Source organism: Halichondria panicea, chromosome 3 (assembly GCF_963675165.1).
Source record: "Halichondria panicea chromosome 3, odHalPani1.1, whole genome shotgun sequence".
In the NCBI taxonomy this organism is placed as follows: Eukaryota; Metazoa; Porifera; class Demospongiae; order Suberitida; family Halichondriidae; genus Halichondria; species Halichondria panicea.
Genome location: NC_087379.1, coordinates 7,542,071 through 7,560,966, shown reverse-complemented (window position 1 = coordinate 7,560,966; position 18,896 = coordinate 7,542,071). Strand labels below are relative to the sequence as shown.

Here is an 18,896-nt window from a genome sequence, read left to right as displayed (position 1 = left end):
TGAATGGTGTAGATGGACAACGTGGAGAGAGAGGAGAGAGGGGAGAGAGAGGACAAGGATTGGACACCAGAATGATAGAATCATTAATGGCACAAAATGTAAGTTGAATACATGCATGCATGCATGTGTATGTACTGAAAGTTCCTTACAATAAGGAGAAATTCCTTACAAATAAATTAATTTTATTGTGTATTACAATCATTGATTATTTTTTCACCGTGTCCTTTTCTTGCAGAGAGCGTTAACAAAAGTAGTACATCTACTCGTGGGACTACTCCCTCAACCTTTACCACCCACGGTTGAGGAGGCTTTAAGAGGGCTGACGACGGCTAGTGCTATGGAGGGGGCCGAAAATCCTAGATCAACTGTCGTCACCACCCCTCGTGGCCCTGTCGTCACCACCCCTCGTGGCCCTGTCGTCACCACCCCTCGTGGCCCTGTCGTCACCACCCCTCGCGGCCCTGTCGTCACCACCCCTCGCGGCCCTGTCGTCACCACCCCTCGTTGCCCTGTCGTCACCACCCCAAGTGGCCCTGTCGTCACCACCCCTCGTGGCCCTGTCGTCACCACCCCTCGCGGCCCTGTCGTCACCACCCCTCGTTGCCCTGTCGTCACCACCCCTCGCGGCCCTGTCGTCACCACCCCTCGTGGCCCTGTCGTCACCACCCCTCGCGGCCCTGTCGTCACCACCCCTCGTTGCCCTGTCGTCACCACCCCTCGCGGCCCTGTCGTCACCACCCCTCGCGGCCCTGTCGTCACCACCCCGAGTGGCTCAGGGTCCAACGTTGGACCGTCTGCTAGTTCATCACGTAAACGAAAGAGATCACCCGCAACAATGAATTTACATTACGACTATAAAAAAAGGTACATGTGAAGAGTACTACAACAAATTTCTAAAAGGCCATGCATGCACTTCATATTTTGTGCATCTTATATACTTGTGTAAATTTCATCTCTTTCCCTTTCATACTTGCAGGAAAAATTTCGATGCTGCGCATGAACTTGAGGACAGGGGGAGGGGGGAATAATTGTATAGTGAGTTGCTTGAGGGCAGGCGGGGGCCATAATTATATGGGTGTTTCAATAATTCATACTTATATAGGAGGGACCTTTTCTTTTAAATATACAAACTAGATTTTCGATGTTGTTTGGCCGGCATATGGATTTGTTCTGTATCTTGGGAATTCTTGCCTATAATTTGTAGTTACGTTGTTATGCGGTGTAAAGGTTCTTCTTGTGTATAAATATAAGTGTTAGTGGGATGGTACTTGGATTATGGATTGGCTTACTTCTTTGGTGACTCTAGTTACTGCTGTATGTTATGTATAACGGCTTCTTCTTGACTATAATTATGGAGTATTTCATTTGGCTTTCTCTCGCTGATTACGTATGACGTAAAAAAAAAAAAAAAAAATTGGCAGACCATGTGCTACCCTTTTTAGTTTGAATTATTAATGCTTGTGCACATTCTACAACATTGTGTGCATCAATTACTGTCATGCATGGAGTCATCTGCAGTCTATCATTTGCTGATATTCATATCTCTCTCTACAAAACCTTTTGTAACCAAGCTTTGTAGCCTCTACAAGTCTGTGCATATCATAATTACTCTCATAACCGAACAATTGTCTTCCTATAAAAACATAATTAAATCTTGTATCAATTCTTTCTCTCATAACTGAACAATTGTCTTCCCATAATTATAACATAATTATTTCTCTCTCTCTCTCAACTCCGAACAATTCTCTTCCGAACATAATATTCTTCTTTTTCTCTATAAATTACGAACAATTCTCTTCCTATAATTCTTGTGCTAAGATGCCATGTCATGTCATACTCCATCTTCCATCAATGTATGTATGTATGTCAATTCTCAATTGTTTTTGTGCATCCTAAGCTATCTATCTACAACTGCACATCTTTCGGTGACAACCAGCTGGGACTAATGGAACATCTCGAAGACCCTGGATCAATATGCAGTGCAGTGCAATGAACTCTCAAACAACTCTAATATAAGCACTTCTATCTGAACACTATAATTATTATACGCAGCACTGCGTGGGACGTGTCTACTGTGGCAACCCCCTGATGATGATGATGAAGCAGAAGACTCCTGGTTATATACCGTATACTGAACAACTCTTCAATCTATGACTATTCTACCTGGTGTACTCTCCATCGTTGCTGGAAAAACTTTTAACACTCGTCACCTCCCCTGATGAATCGAAACAAAGGACTCTAAAAATCGTGGATGATCAAGTATGGTAACACAACACTCATATTATCATGCATGCAAGCACACTGACTCTCTACTCTCATAATTATAACTGTATCATGGAAGCGCACTGTCTCTCTACTCTCATAATTATAACTGTATCATGGAAGCGCACTGTCTCTCTACTCTCATAATTATAACTGTATCATGGAAGCGCACTGACTCTCTACTCTCATAATTATAACTGTATCATGGAAGCGCACTGACTCTCTACTCTCATAATTATAACTGTATCATGGAAGCGCACTGACTCTCTACTCTCATAATTATAACTGTATCATGGAAGCGCACTGACTCTCTACTCTCATAATTATAACTGTATCATGGAAGCGCACTGTCTCTCTACTCTCATAATTATAACTGTATCATGGAAGCGCACTGACTCTCTACTCTCATAATTATAACTGTATCATGGAAGCGCACTGACTCTCTACTCTCATAATTATAACTGTATCATGGAAGCGCATTGACTCTCTACTCTCATAATTATAACTGTATCATGGAAGCGCACTGACTCTCTACTCTCATAATTATAACTGTATCATGGAAGCGCACTGTCTCTCTACTCTCATAATTATAACTGTATCATGGAAGCGCACTGACTCTCTACTCTCATAATTATAACTGTATCATGGAAGCGCACTGACTCTCTACTCTCATAATTATAACTGTATCATGGAAGCGCACTGACTCTCTACTCTCATAATTATAACTGTATCATGGAAGCGCACTGACTCTCTACTCTCATAATTATAACTGTATCATGGAAGCGCACTGTCTCTCTACTCTCATAATTATAACTGTATCATGGAAGCGCACTGACTCTCTACTCTCATAATTATAACTGTATCATGGAAGCGCACTGACTCTCTACTCTCATAATTATAACTGTATCATGGAAGCGCACTGACTCTCTACTCTCATAATTATAACTGTATCATGGAAGCGCACTGTCTCTCTACTCTCATAATTATAACTGTATCATGGAAGCGCACTGACTCTCTACTCTCATAATTATAACTGTATCATGGAAGCACACTGACTCTCTACTCTCATAATTATAACTGTATATCATGGAAGCACACTGACTCTCTACTCTCATAATTATAACTCTATATATCATATCATGCACACTGACTATATCTATCTATGAGGTCACTACCCATAATTTAAATTTATTTTGTAGTAATGTGGTCTGCCATTAATAAAATAAACGATTTGCTAATAATTATATTGCCTTGCTTTAAGCTCCTTCTGGACTACAGCTAGCTGTGGACGTTGTGTTGTGTCTCTGTGGAGCTTGATGTTCTAGGAATTGTACTTGTGTCGATGATGTGTCTCTGTGGAGCTTGATGTTCTAGGAATTGTACTCTTGTGTCGATGATGTGTCTCTGTGGCTTGCTGTTCTGGTGACTGTACTTGTGTCGGTGGATGTTGTCTGTGTTGATTGTCGGGCTCGTTGTTCTGATAGTGGGCTGTACTTGTGTCGGTTGATGTTGTTGGCTTAAGCTTGTTCTGCTCGGGACTGTGTCTACTGTAGAGCTTTGGTTGTTTGGTACGTTACACTGACTTGTGTATCTCTTAAGCTTGTTGATGTATCTCTTTTTTAACTCTTTTTTTCATACGGTCCTAAAAGCCTAGGTAAAAAAAACAATTGAGAAAAAATATCCCAACCTTTTTGTAGGATTTATGCCTGCCCCTTGACCTGCCTGCCCTCTAAAACTGCAAACTGCATGGGGGAGAATAATTATAATGCATGCATTGTATTAATTACTGGAAGCATTTATCTAGTATAGATAGCTAGTTAACTGTTTGCGTTAGAAGCTGTTAATTTTCGAGGCATTGCAACCGCGTTGAGCAGCTAAAATACATGATTGCGCTATGTTTGGCTCTACGCCTCGAGGTGTAATCTGTTGCAAGATGGCGGGCGCTGCAAGTTTGCTGCTCGAAACTATATCCTGTCTCCGTCAACGTCTCCGTCGACATCTCTCTTACAAGTCCCTCCCATCAAGTCTCTCACTCTCATCAAGTCTCTCTCATCAATGAATTGGTGTCTAAATTAATTGTGCATGGGTATGTTTTCCTAATTGGTCTGTAAGGGGGTTGTGCATTCCCTTGTAAGGGGTTTAGTTCTCTAAGGGGACTTGGTTGTACTGATGCCTCTCTCTAAGGGGACTAGGTTGTACTGATGCCTCTCTCTAAGGAGGTTTGTTTGGTTGTGCATTCCTCTGTAAGGTAGTTTAGTTGTGTATGCCTCTCTCTAAGGGTTGTACTGATGCCTCTCTCTAAGGGGGCTTGGTTGTACTGATACCTCTCTCTAAGGGGGCTTGGTTGTACTGATGCCTCTCTAAGGGGACTTGGTTGTACTGATGCCTCTCTCTAAAGGGGCTTGGTTGTACTGATGTCTCTCTCTAAGGGGGCTTGGTTGTACTGATGCCTCTCTCTAAGGGGGCTTGGTTGTACTGATGCCTCTCTCTAAGGGGACTTGGTTGTACTGATGCCTCTCTATAAGGAGGTTTGTTTGGTTGTGCATTCCTCTGTAAGGGAGTTTAGTTGTGTATGCCTCTCTCTATATAAGGTGGTTGTGATTCCTCTGCAAGGGGGTTTGCCTCTAAGGTGGTTTGGCTGTGTAATGCCTCTGTGCATGGTTGTACCTCTGTATGGGGGTTTGGTTTGGGTTTGTTGTCTCCATTGGTGGTTGGAACAGTCATGGAATAGCACTGGTGGGCTGGATGCTTCGGACTGCAGGTAGCTTGTAGCCCCTCGTGTAGAGTGGTCTATTCGACTGCAGATAGCATTGTCTGGCCAGCTCAACTCCTTCGTCTGTAACCGTCGAGACCTCCTACCGCTCTTCACGACCCTGCAGCTGAGGTACCATCATACTATCTATATCTGCATGCCCCCCTCCAAAGCCATTGCATTGCCTCGCCTGTGTTAATTAGGTTAGGCCAATTTGTTTGTGTTTCTACACTTGTAGCTTGATTTGTTAGGTATAGATAGATAGCTTTTTTTTTCTTTTCACATAATCTTGCACCAGCCAGATTATCAGATCCATGAGCATTAGTATAGATCTAATACCCTCAAAGTGAGGGTAATGATTCATATATACTATACTCTTTTTGTGTAATCACTGTGTTTGTTTTTTTTGTTCGTTATCAGACCAAATTCTCCCTTAGGCCAATTAGTAGTTGTAGTTCTGCACAGCCACTGTGTGGTTGTGCAGTTTAATTTTTCTTTGTGTACTTACATTTATATAAATATCCCTACATACTCGTTATAGAAGTTATAAGAATCAGGCTTTATCACAATTAAATGCATGCAAGATTATTAGAACCACCTTAATATAACCAACAAAAAAAAACCGGGTAACACCACCAAAAAAACCTTTTTTTGTTTTAGAGTAAGAGCTTTCATTCGTGCGTACTTTACTTACTTTGTGTTCAATCTTGTTTGTGCTTTTTTAGGATAGTTTAGTTTTTTTGTTTCTGTTCTATGTTTGTCTTGTCGGCGAGGCTTGTATGCAATTGGTGGCGGGTGGTGGTGGCCTCTGCAATGATCACGCACACATCACATGACTAGTCACCACACAGGGGATACTAATCCCGGGGTCAATGCTAGGCTCTACACTCACTCTTACCAATGCCTGCAAAGCCAACTGAGCTCAGACAGTCCAGCTCAAAGCGAGCTCTTGTACTAACCAATGGCTGCAAAGCCAACTGTCCTGCTCAGAGCGAGCTTATCTAACCAATGGCAGGAGCACAAATGAAGTGCCTATTGCCCAATTCAAAGCCTCTTACTGAATGTTGGCTAATAGATCAGACTACTCCCAACAAAGGAGAATGTCACTTAACCAATGACAATGACAATATATGCCTGAAAGCCTTAATCAAGAGTTGCTGCATTGACCCCAGTGGTGTACTTATCATGCAATATATGATGTGTCATGCAATGTGTATCACCATTATGATGCAACATGTGAGTATATTGTAGCCAGTAACTGCCTGCATGATTGAGTTACCTATATCATCACTGATCATCGTAACGGTGACTCAGATTTGAACCCTCCTAACCAGCACTCCCAGTGTTGCTCAGATCGAGCTTAGGCTATTAACAGCACAAATCAAGTGCCTGTTATAATTTTAACTGACTAAGTGTGTTGCCACTTATAAGCTCTATGGAACTATGCTCTCTATAATCATATAGATCTAGCAGCATTGCAGCAGTGGGTCAAAGCACCAACTGTCGGCTGTGGTTGCTACCATGGCAACACTCTGTGTCATACATATAATTATAATTGTACTTATCCACTCTCTGTATATCTTTTACAAGAACAGATGATCACATGAGCAACAGAGCTGCTTAGTTGGGAAAACACTGCATACTGCCAGTGACAGGAAGAAGAGCACGGCACCTGTCTTGGCCTGTGTCAAGATCAATATGCCCCAGGGCACTGTACTGTGTCTTGTCTGTTGCTTGCTTGTATGCAGCCCATGCTGGCTAACCAGTGTCATGTACATGGTTGTGTGCATGTGCAATACTTTTCCACAGGTTGCCATGTTAACAAATAGTTGGCCTGATCTGTATTGATTTGCTTTCAGCTCATATGCCTCTGAAGGTTCAGTTCGTGAGCCTGTCTCTCCAGTACACGTAGTGATGGTGGCCGCTGTGACTCGTCAATTGCAAACCAGTTCATCCACTATCAAGTTCCAATTGTGTACTTTGTAATTATCGTATTTCTTTACGCTTACCTGTGAATGGTCATGTGTGTACTTCTAGTACAAGCCCCTCAAGAACCAACAGTAAGCTCCATTAATTGTGTACTTTGTAACCTCTTGATTTCAGACCTGTGTGTGTGCGTACCTCAAAACCCAACAGTAAGCTCCAGTGTGTACTTTGTAACCTCTTGATTTCAGCCCTGTGTGTGTGCGTACCTCAAGAACCAACGTACAGTAAGCTCCATTGTGTACTTTGTAACCTCTTGATTTCAGACCTGTGTATGTGCATACCTCAAAACCCAACAGTAAGCTCCATTGTGTACTTTGTAACCTCTTGATTTCAGACCAGTGTGTGTGCGTACCTCAAAACCCAACAGTAAGCTCCATTGTGTACTTTGTAACCTCTTGATTTCAGACCAGTGTGTGTGCGTACCTCAAGAACCAACAGTAAGCTCCATTGTGTACTTTGTAACCTCTTGATATCAGCCCTGTGTGTGTGCGTACCTCAAGAACCAACAGTAAGCTCCATTGTGTACTTTGTAACCTCTTGATTTCAGACCAGTGTGTGTGCGTACCTCAAGAACCAACAGTAAGCTCCATTGTGTACTTTGTAACCTCTTGATTTCAGACCAGTGTGTGTGCGTACCTCAAGAACCAACAGTAAGCTCCATTGTGTACTTTGTAACCTCTTGATATCAGCCCTGTGTGTGTGCGTACCTCAAGAACCAACAGTAAGCTCCATTGTGTACTTTGTAACCTCTTGATTTCAGACCAGTGTGTGTGCGTACCTCAAGAACCAACAGTAAGCTCCATTGTGTACTTTGTAACCTCTTGATTTCAGACCAGTGTGTGTGCGTACCTCAAGAACCAACAATAAGCTCCATTGTGTACTTTGTAACCTCTTGATTTCAGACCTGTGTGTGTGCGTACCTCAATAACCCAGTAAGCTCCATTGTGTACTTTGTAACCTCTTGATTTCAGACCTGTATGTGTGCGTACCTCAAGAACCAACAGTAAGCTCCATTGTGTACTTTGTAACCTCTTGATTTCAGCCGTGTGTGTGCGTACCTCAAGAACCAACAGCAAGCTCCATTGTGTACTTTGTAACCTCTTGATTTCAGCCGTGTGTGTGCGTACCTCAAGAACCAACAGCAAGCTCCATTGTGTACTTTGTAACCTCTTGATTTCAGCCGTGTGTGTGCGTACCTCAAGAACCAACAGCAAGCTCCATTGTGTACTTTGTAACCTCTTGATTTCAGACCTGTGTGTGTGTGCGTACCTCAAGAACCAACAGTAAGCTCCATTGTGTACTTTGTAACCTCTTGATTTCAGACCAGTGTGTGTGCGTACCTCAAGAACCAACAGTAAGCTCCATTAATAGTTCTACATGTGCTGTGGAATATTCTGTCTCTTTTATTTCAGACCAGTGTGTGTGCGTACCTCAAGAACCAACAGTAAGCTACATTGTGTACTTTGTAACCTCTTGATTTCAGACCAGTGTATGTGCGTACCTCAAGAACCAACAGTAAGCTCCATTGTACGTGTGTACTTTGTAACCTCTTGATTTCAGACCTGTGTGTGTGCGTACCTCAAGAACCAACAGTAAGCTCCATTGTGTACTGTGTAACCTCTTGATTTCAGACCAGTGTGTGTGCGTACCTCAAGAACCAACAGTAAGCTCCATTGTGTACTTTGTAACCTCTTGATTTCATACCAGTGTGTGTGCGTACCTCAAGAACCAAACAGTAAGCTACATTAATAGTTCTACATGTGCTGTGGAATACTCTGTCTCTTTTATTTCAGCCCTGTGTGTGTGCGTACCTCAATAACCAACAGTAAGCTCCATTGTGTACTTTGTAACCTCTTGATTTCAGACCAGTGTGTGTGCATACCTCAAGAACCAACAGTAAGCTCCATTAATAGTTCTACATGTGCTGTGGAATATTCTGTCTCTTTGATTTCAGACCAGTGTGTGTGCGTACCTGAAGAACCTACAGTAAGCTACATTAATAGTTCTACATGTGCTGTGGAATATTCTGTCTCTTTGATTTCAGACCAGTGTGTGTGCGTACCTCAAGAACCAACAGTAAGCTACATTAATAGTTCTGCATGCGCTGTGGAATATTCTGTCTCTTTAATTTCAGACCAGGGCTCTATGGTTAGGGTTAGGGTGTGTGCATACCTCAAGAACCAACAGTAAGCTCCATTAATAGTTCTACATGTGCTGTGGAATACTCTGTCTCTTTGATTTCAGACCAGTGTGTGTGCGTACCTCAAGAACCAACAGTAAGCTACATTAATAGTTCTACATGTGCTGTGGAATATTCTGTCTCTTTTATTTCAGACCAGTGCATGTGTGTGCGTACCTCAAGAACCAACAGTAAGCTCCATTAATAGTTCTTCATGTGCTGTGGAATATTCTGTCTCTTTGATTTCAGACCAGTGTGTGTGCGTACCTCAAGAACCAACAGTAAGCTACATTAATAGTTCTACATGTGCTGTAGAATATTCTGTCTCTTTGATTTCAGACCAGTGTGTGTGCGTACCTCAAGAACCAACAGTAAGCTACATTAATAGTTCTACATGTGCTGTGGAATATTCTGTCTCTTTTATTTCAGACCAGTGTGTGTGCGTACCTCAAGAACCAACAGTAAGCCTCATTAATAGTTCTACATGTGCTGTAGAATATTCAGTCTCTTTGATTTCAGACCAGTGTGTGTGCGTACCTCAAGAACCAACAGTAAGCTACATTAATAGTTCTTCATGTGCTGTAGAATATTCTGTCTCTTTGATTTCAGACCAGTGTGTGTGCGTACCTCAAGAACCAACAGTAAGCTCCATTAATAGTTCTACATGTGCTGTGGAATATTCTGTCTCTTTTATTTCAGACCAGTGTGTGTGCGTACCTCAAGAACCAACAGTAAGCTCCATTAATAGTTCTTCATGTGCTGTGGAATATTCAGTCTCTTTGATTTCAGACCAGTGTGTGTGCGTACCTCAAGAACCAACAGTAAGCTACATTAATAGTTCTTCATGTGCTGTAGAATATTCTGTCTCTTTGATTTCAGACCAGTGTGTGTGCGTACCTCAAGAACCAACAGTAAGCTACATTAATATAGTTCTACATGTGCTGTGGAATATTCTGATTTCAGACCAGTGTGTGTGCGTACCTCAAGAACCAACAGTAAGCTACATTAATAGTTCTACATGTGCTGTGGAATATTCTGTCTCTTTGATTTCAGACCAGTGTGTGTGCGTACCTCAAGAACCAACAGTAAGCTCCATTAATAGTTCTACATGTGCTGTAGAATATTCTGTCTCTGATTTCAGACCAGTGTGTGTGCGTACCTCAAGAACCAACAGTAAGCTCCATTAATAGTTCTGCATGTGCTGTGAAATATTCTGATTTCAGACCAGTGTGTGTGTCTAGTACAATTAAGCCCTCCTAGAAACAGTGAGTTCCCTGGTGATAGCAAGCTAGGGTGTGTAATCCGCTCGCCTTAAAGTACTCCAAAATATGAGAAGAGACGAAATTGCTAGTAAAGTGTTTAAACATTGCCTAGAGAAGGAACAATGAACTGTACACTTACACTTGATCATAATTATAATTATTGTTATTTTAGCATTATTTGTTTTGTGCCTGTTATTTATGAATCGGTTTGCTTGTATTATAATTTGTGAATGTCTTGATACATAATTTGTATATAATTATGTGCAGTACCAGTAACGTATTTAATTATTATGATGGTTATAATTATATATCCCCATGCCATGCACGGATTGTTGGCTGTGTATATTGTTTATACCTTATATCACCTCATGTATTAATATTCTGTCTACATTCCTTGTATGTACCGTTATCATTCTATTATAGCACCAGCCTCGGTTAGGACGCCCTCTTTTATAACGCCTATAATTATACTACCATATAAAATCACGTACATTGTTTTTAGAAAAATAATTATTTTTTACTGGTTCTATAATTAGAACGATTACGGTATGCATGTATAAGTATACATTACCCGGCAGGTCACAATTGTTAATGGTTAATTCATATAATGCCAAGACACAATAATGTCATCAGCTAGCTACTAAACACATACAGCTCTCAAAATGGCAACTGAACGATCTACTAGTAGCTACACGATAACAATAATAAACTAGATAGCTGGCTAGATAATCACTCGCTAAAATGCTGATACTAGAGCTAATAGCAGACAACTCAATTGAAATGAGGTTAAGTTGAAATCGTTATCCAAAATTCATAGTCCAAATCGTTGCAGTAGGTCAGAGGGGGCTTTACTCAGTCTTGCTTAGTGGCGGTTCAGATTTCTATTGGGCCCAGGAAAGAAGTGTTGAACTATCAGCGTTGCTCAAGCTCCAGATACTTTGGTTCTCAAAGAGGTCATAGGTGGTGGCTGAGAGTGTGGTGTCCTCGGAGGGTGAGGTTGGGTCGGTGGTGCCACTGCTGATAGGTAGGGGGCTCATATCGGAGGTGATGTCATTACTGTAGAATGGAGCAGTGTCTGTTGACCACATGTTGGGGCTGTCCCAGTTAGGACTGGTGCTCTGCAGAGAGATCATGATCAGATAACACACACAGTTGTACAATGTAGGTCTGCTGAAGCATACAGTACTTGCATGCAGTACAGTACAAGTTTGTGTGCGGTCAATGTACACTATAAAAAAGGATATCGTATTAAACACGTGTATCAACTTCCTATCACAAAACACACCACCCACCCACCACACACACCGCCCACACAATACCTTCCTCATCCACCGCCCACATTCACACACACACCACCCACACACCTTCCTCATCCACCGCCCATGGGGGGAGGTCCAGCACCACCACCAGCACCCTTACCAACACGACCAATACGTCTCCCTTGATCAGCACTGCACACACAAAGGTAGGAATAATAAATACTAAAATTGGACACAATACAAAACAAAACAGTATAAGAGACACTAGAGAGCAGGGGAGGGTTGAAACACACTGGCATGATCAGGGTGTGTGTAACTTACAACAAGACAAAGAAGTTAATGACAGCCCAGAACAAGTCAACGATACCGTCCACACCGGGCTCAGCCATGACCTGTTCTCAAGGACTTTACCTGCAGACAGTAGAGTATGGAGTGTGTGTCAGCTAATATCACACTCACACTTACCTCCTGATAAATACACCATAGCTTCCTTGAATCTTCTTGTATGGAACTACTATAGAACTAGTCGATCAGTCTACACATACACTCACAGTGTCAGCTCTTGATCTTCTATATTGTATGGAGACCATGCCCATTCTACTGTGGGCAGTAGAAAGGCGTTGTCTCGATCTTGTGAGGGCAAACAAACAACAAAGGGGAGTATCTGCTACATGATAATAATGGCTGACATACTCAGGGCTGCCGAGGCTGGTGACTTGAGTGCTTTGCGAGATGCCATCAGGAGGGGAGAGGATGTCAACAGTGTGAATTGGGTAAGCTGGTTTGTGGGTATGTAGAACTGAAGCTGTGAAAGTTTATTTTTGCTGTCGTGCTATAAATTAATTTTAATACCTACCCAATCCGACAAACTCAACCAATGGTGTATTCAATACATAATGCATACTTAAATAAATGTACGGCATTTACATTGAACTTCCTGGTCTTGGCTGTTCAACTGTACCCTAGTACAGCGCAAACTCAGCTAGAACTCAGACTGAACGCAATTTTAGGTCCTAAATTAGCGCCAGCAGTTGCTGTAATAATTTTTATGGCTTATAAAAGGCATACCAAGGCAAGTCACCTTTACTTGGCCTATAACATTGTTATGTGCATGCTTTGATCACCACTCCTGATTTGATAAAACTATCGAGAAGCAGCTTCCTACAGAGACAAAAAATCACACAGTAGATCACCTGCGAGCTAGCTTGCTGAAAGGAATGTTACGTACTTCCGTGCGTGGGTGGATGACATCAGATGCAACCACTCTATTATAGTAAATAATGTCAATCCCCTTCCTTTACTTTATTTGTAATTACAGCACCAACTCTGACTGAATTCCAAGTCCTCCAACGGTTGCTGTAATTAAAAGACGTAATTATTTGTGATGTTAGGCTCAAGGCAGTCGGCTTTTCTTTTATTATGCACATGCATTTGATTTGTAGAGCTGCTGTAAAATACAGAGACGAAAAATCAAACCGTACAGTTGGTCCACTGCATACTGAAAGATTGCACTCAACACTAGAATAGCTGTGCGCTTAAGCGCCACCATAATATATTTGAGGTTATAAAAGTTGATTTAGGCGCTGTAAATTACGCTCACTGCACACTCAGTTTGGGGCAAATGGTAAATTCCAAAAATAAGTGTAACTATGATCTATCACACAGATGTGTTGTCAAAAGTTATTATTATGCTCTCACTCTTGTAGAATGGGAGTACTCCACTCATGTGGGCAGCCAGGGGAGGTCACACTGGTAGTGTTAGACAGCTGCTCTCCTCAGGAGCAGTGGTGGACCTGGCTAACAAGGTGAGTATCTGATACTAAACTGATGGTCTATAGGAGTTATAATTATACATGGACATTGATACTGAATAATTGTTGACAAGCATTCCATGGAATTGATTGGGTTGACTATTATTTTGGTTTGTGTGGATTTTAATCTACCGTCACTCAACTACGAGCTAACTTGCTGAAAGGTTAGAGTTAGTGTTATGTACTTTTGTGTGTGTGGATGGATGACGTCAGATGCAACCACTCTATTATAGTAAATATTGCCAATCCTTACTTTATTTGTAATTACAGCACCAACTCTGACTGAATTCCATTATTTAAGTCCTCCAACGGTTGCTGTAATTAAAAGACGTAATTATTTGTGATGTCAGGCTCAAGGCAGTCGGCTTTTCTTTTATTATGCACATGCATTTGATTTGTAGAGCTGCTGTAAAATACAGAGACGAAAAATCAAACCGTACAGTTGGTCCACTGCATACTGAAAGATTGCACTCAACACTAGAATAGCTGTGCGCTTAAGCGCCACCATAATATTTTTGAGGTTATAAAAGTTGATTTAGGCGCTGTAAACTACGCTCACTGCACACTCAGTTTGGGGCAAATGGTAAATTCCAAAAATAAGTGTAACTATGATCTATCACACAGATGTGTTGTCAAAAGTTATTATTATGCTCTCACTCTTGTAGAATGGGAGTACTCCACTCATGGAGGCAGCCAGGAAAGGTCACACTGACTGTGTTATACAGCTGCTCTCCTCAGGAGCAGTGGTGGACCTGGCTAACAAGGTGAGTATCTGATACTAAACTGATGGTCTATAGGAGTTATAATTATACATGGACATTGATACTGAATAATTGTTGACAAGCATTCCATGGAATTGATTGGGTTGACTATTATTTTGGTTTGTGTGGATTTTAATCTACCGTCACTCAACTACGAGCTAACTTGCTGAAAGGTTAGAGTTAGTGTTATGTACTTTTGTGTGTGTGGATGGATGACGTCAGATGCAACCACTCTATTATAGTAAATATTGCCAATCCTTACTTTATTTGTAATTACAGCACCAACTCTGACTGAATTCCATTATTTAAGTCCTCCAACGGTTGCTGTAATTAAAAGACGTAATTATTTGTGATGTCAGGCTCAAGGCAGTCGGCTTTTCTTTTATTATGCACATGCATTTGATTTGTAGAGCTGCTGTAAAATACAGAGACGAAAAATCAAACCGTACAGTTGGTCCACTGCATACTGAAAGATTGCACTCAACACTAGAATAGCTGTGCGCTTAAGCGCCACCATAATATTTTTGAGGTTATAAAAGTTGATTTAGGCGCTGTAAACTACGCTCACTGCACACTCAGTTTGGGGCAAATGGTAAATTCCAAAAATAAGTGTAACTATGATCTATCACACAGATGTGTTGTCAAAAGTTATTATTATGCTCTCACTCTTGTAGTATGGGCGGACTCCACTCATGGAGGCAGCCAGGAAAGGTCACACTGACTGTGTTATACAGCTGCTCTCCTCAGGAGCCGTGGTGGACCTGGCTGACAAGGTGAGTATCTGATACTAAACTGATGGTCTATAGGAGTTATAATTATACATGGACATTGCCTTAAAATCACCTCTATGCTGAATAATTGTTGACAAGCATTCCATGGAATTGATTGGGTTGACTATTATTTTGGTTTGTGTGGATTTTAATCTACCGTCACTCAACTACGAGCTAACTTGCTGAAAGGTTAGAGTTAGTGTTATGTACTTTTGTGTGTGTGGATGGATGACGTCAGATGCAACCACTCTATTATAGTAAATATTGCCAATCCTTACTTTATTTGTAATTACAGCACCAACTCTAGCCTCCTTCACCGGCCTTCATAGAAAAGAAGGCCTGCTATCAACTGCTTGCGCATGCGCTAAATTATTTATTTTTTCCCGTAAAATTTCCTATAATACAGAATTCATCAGAGAAAATATCCTAAAGGTCATACACAGAGCTATATAGCTAGCTAGCTAGAGACAGAGCTGTGTAGGTTGTTGTACAGCTATTTTCTTCTGATAGAATCAGCATCAGTAGTATAGTAGACTTTCACCAAAGTTAATGTTAAATGGGCGTGGCCAGTCCATATAGGCTCTTGTCAGCTTTCATTCCGTTCAGACGATTGTCATCAACACTGTTGCAGGCTGTGAGTCTTTTGTTAACATAGCAGGCTAAGGGTAGCTATCTATCCGATGGGCTAGAAACCTTCAATCGAACTTTCTATCTACTTCCTTCAATCCACTTCCGTTCGTTGTGATGTCATAGTTTTACTGACCATACACGTTGTTATCCGAATCCGCCAGATACCGGCGGAAGATTAGCGCATGCGCAAGCAGTCGATACCAGGCCCACTCTTCGAGGAAGTGCGGACTGGGATCGAGGCTACACCAACTCTGACTGAATTCCATTATTTAAGTCCTCCAACGGTTGCTGTAATTAAAAGACGTAATTATTTGTGATGTCAGGCTCAAGGCAGTCGGCTTTTCTTTTATTATGCACATGCATTTGATTTGTAGAGCTGCTGTAAAATACAGAGACGAAAAATCAAACCGTACAGTTGGTCCACTGCATACTGAAAGATTGCACTCAACACTAGAATAGCTGTGCGCTTAAGCGCCACCATAATATTTTTGAGGTTATAAAAGTTGATTTAGGCGCTGTAAACTACGCTCACTGCACACTCAGTTTGGGGCAAATGGTAAATTCCAAAAATAAGTGTAACTATGATCTATCACACAGATGTGTTGTCAAAAGTTATTATTATGCTCTCACTCTTGTAGGATGGGCGGACTCCACTCATGGAGGCAGCCAGGAAAGGTCACACTGACTGTGTTATACAGCTGCTCTCCTCAGGAGCCGTGGTGGACCTGGCTGACAAGGTGAGTATCTGATACTAAACTGATGGTCTATAGGAGTTATAATTATACATGGACATTGCCTTAAAATCACCTCTATGCTGAATAATTGTTGACAAGCATTCCATGGAATTGATTGGGTTGACTATTATTTTGGTTTGTGTGGATTTTAATCTACCGTCACTCAACTACGAGCTAACTTGCTGAAAGGTTAGAGTTAGTGTTATGTACTTTTGTGTGTGTGGATGGATGACGTCAGATGCAACCACTCTATTATAGTAAATATTGCCAATCCTTACTTTATTTGTAATTACAGCACCAACTCTGACTGAATTCCATTATTTAAGTCCTCCAACGGTTGCTGTAATTAAAAGACGTAATTATTTGTGATGTCAGGCTCAAGGCAGTCGGCTTTTCTTTTATTATGCACATGCATTTGATTTGTAGAGCTGCTGTAAAATACAGAGACGAAAAATCAAACCGTACAGTTGGTCCACTGCATACTGAAAGTTTGCACTCAACACTAGAATAGCTGTGCGCTTAAGCGCCACCATAATATTTGTGAGGTTATAAAAGTTGATTTGGGCGCTGTAAACTACGCTCACTGCACACTCAGTTTGGGGCAAATGGTAAATTCCAAAAATAAGTGTAACTATGATCTATCACACAGATGTGTTGTCAAAAGTTATTATTATGCTCTCACTCTTGTAGGATGGGTGGACTCCACTCATGTGGGCAGCCTATGAAGGTCACACTGACTGTACTAGAGAGCTGCTCTCCTCAGGAGCAGTGGTGGACCTGGCTAACAAGGTGAGTATCTGATTGTGTTTATAGGCAGCATTTGGCAAATGAAATATTTGCGCATGTACTTACAATTATGCACATTGCCAGTATTTTAATTGTTACGTTTTGCTTATAATTTTACGCTTATCTTGCTTATTTGTGTCTAAGTTGACGAACTGGGCTGCATACATTTTCGTGGATATGTTGTACACAAATGAATAATTATGATACGTACGTAGCACTTAAAAAGGTTGTACAGTTTAACAACATAGCTAGATAGTTGCATTTTTGTTCTTTGCCAATCCCTTTCCTTTACTTTATTTATGGTCTATCGCACAGATGTGTTCTCAAAAGTTACCGTATGCTCTCACTCTTGTAGGGTGTCTGATTTGCTAAATTTTCTGTGACGTACATACGTATATATACATGCAGTTGTAGGTGTACTGTACATCATTGTTAAGTACATGTACTGACAATCACATGCATGACTGTACATTTCCTTAGTGCTTTAAACTGATGTCCCAGTCATTTGTACCTTAACAGATATCCCCAACCTCTTAATATGCAATTACCATTGCCAGTATTGCTCTGTCAGCAAATTACATGTAATACGCATTAGACCACTTTACCTCTTACAATGTACGTCTCATCCCTTCATATGATCATCATCACAGGATGGATGGACTGTTCTGATGAAGGCCAAGAGATCAAAATACTCTAACCCTTCAATAATAAAGCTGCTGGAGGAAGCTACTGAATCACATGTGAGTCCATACCTCAATAATGCACACACTGATCACAGAGGAGGTACAATTAGCCTCCTCTGCATTGATCATAAGTGTTTTAGTTTAAGAGTTTGTTGTTCCTGAATTACAAATACTGTAACATTCATCAAAAACACATTAATCAACCTTTCACCAAGAGGAAGAGTACGCAACTCCACTTAAAACAGTAGTAGGCGTTTCTTCAACCCTCCGTCACAACCACATGCTGTTGCATAAACTGTGAAATCAAATTTGCAATGAATAACATAGTGAACAAAAATTAAAAACAGAGTAAAGACAACGGACTTAGAGCTTGTCAGAAGTCATGGTGGTGTAAACTTACTTCTCTAGAGTACCTCCCAGCCCTGAGTGATCGCTAGTAGATAGGAGAGCTAGAAATAGTTGAAATAACAACCAGAGTACGGTCAAAACGAAAATATTCGCGAGCGCAAAATCATAACGCGGAGTGTTTCAACCATTTACACAGGGAGGCCTGGTCCCCTTCCTTTTCGGTATAGCCTATTATTGTATATTGTTGTGGCTCATGTTAGTATCTGTGGTGAGGATCAAGAGGTGTTGTTAGCATTCAAGCTATAGGTGTACATATTGTACAGTATCGATTAGTATTCTAGTAGACGTGCATTGCATGGATAATTGAAGCGTGGAATATGTATTATATTGTATTGCTCTTCACAGGACCATGATACAGTCAGAGAAGAGGTGCCTTCTAAATTAGGTATGTCAGCAGGAACAAGGCTATAACTATAATATTGTGTGTGGAAGTGTTCTACAGTAGCAGAGGAGGTACGACATCCGCGTGTCTTAAACACACACATTCCGAACTTTGACCTAAGAAATGTGTGCGTTAAAGACATGCGGATGACACGCGGATGTCGTACCTCCTCTGGTACAGTAGCGGTCAATATAAAGTACAGTGACGCTACTGTACCTAACAATTCTTGTC

General features: G+C 41.3%; 3 protein-coding genes and 1 long non-coding RNA gene across 7 annotated transcripts in view; 3 read left to right on the top strand and 1 right to left on the bottom strand.

Annotated features, from left to right (window-relative positions):
* LOC135334056 (uncharacterized) overlaps nt 1–18,896 on the top strand; it is a 113,059-nt gene that overhangs the window by 19,467 nt on the left and 74,696 nt on the right. The gene's annotated exons all lie outside the window — the stretch shown is intronic.
* LOC135334104 (uncharacterized) lies at nt 7,937–9,341 on the top strand. The gene is made up of 3 exons (XR_010394204.1): nt 7,937–8,735; nt 8,794–8,896; nt 8,955–9,341. It is a non-coding gene; the product is annotated as an uncharacterized LOC135334104 (long non-coding RNA).
* Nucleotides 11,027–18,896, bottom strand: part of LOC135334063 (transmembrane protein 131-like) — a 66,387-nt gene continuing 58,517 nt past the window's right edge. For 2 of the 4 annotated variants that reach the window (XM_064529101.1, XM_064529102.1), the window contains one exon: nt 11,027–11,559. Coding sequence is in view for 1 of the 4 variants with exons in the window: in XM_064529102.1 (XP_064385172.1) it covers nt 11,323–11,559 (237 nt within the window). In the remaining 3 variants the exon portion in view is untranslated. Of the gene's footprint in view, nt 11,560–11,760; nt 11,780–11,805; nt 11,893–12,021; nt 12,112–18,896 lie in introns of those variants that run through there. The other 2 variants (XR_010394184.1, XR_010394188.1) reach the window with 2 other exon arrangements.
* Nucleotides 12,052–17,556, top strand: LOC135333060 (ankyrin repeat domain-containing protein 50-like). Its single transcript, XM_064527991.1, has 7 exons — nt 12,052–12,473; nt 13,407–13,505; nt 14,177–14,275; nt 14,947–15,045; nt 16,311–16,409; nt 17,097–17,195; nt 17,548–17,556. Exons 1-7 carry the CDS (start codon nt 12,372–12,374, stop codon nt 17,554–17,556), a joined length of 606 nt encoding a protein of 201 aa, XP_064384061.1. The 5' UTR covers nt 12,052–12,371.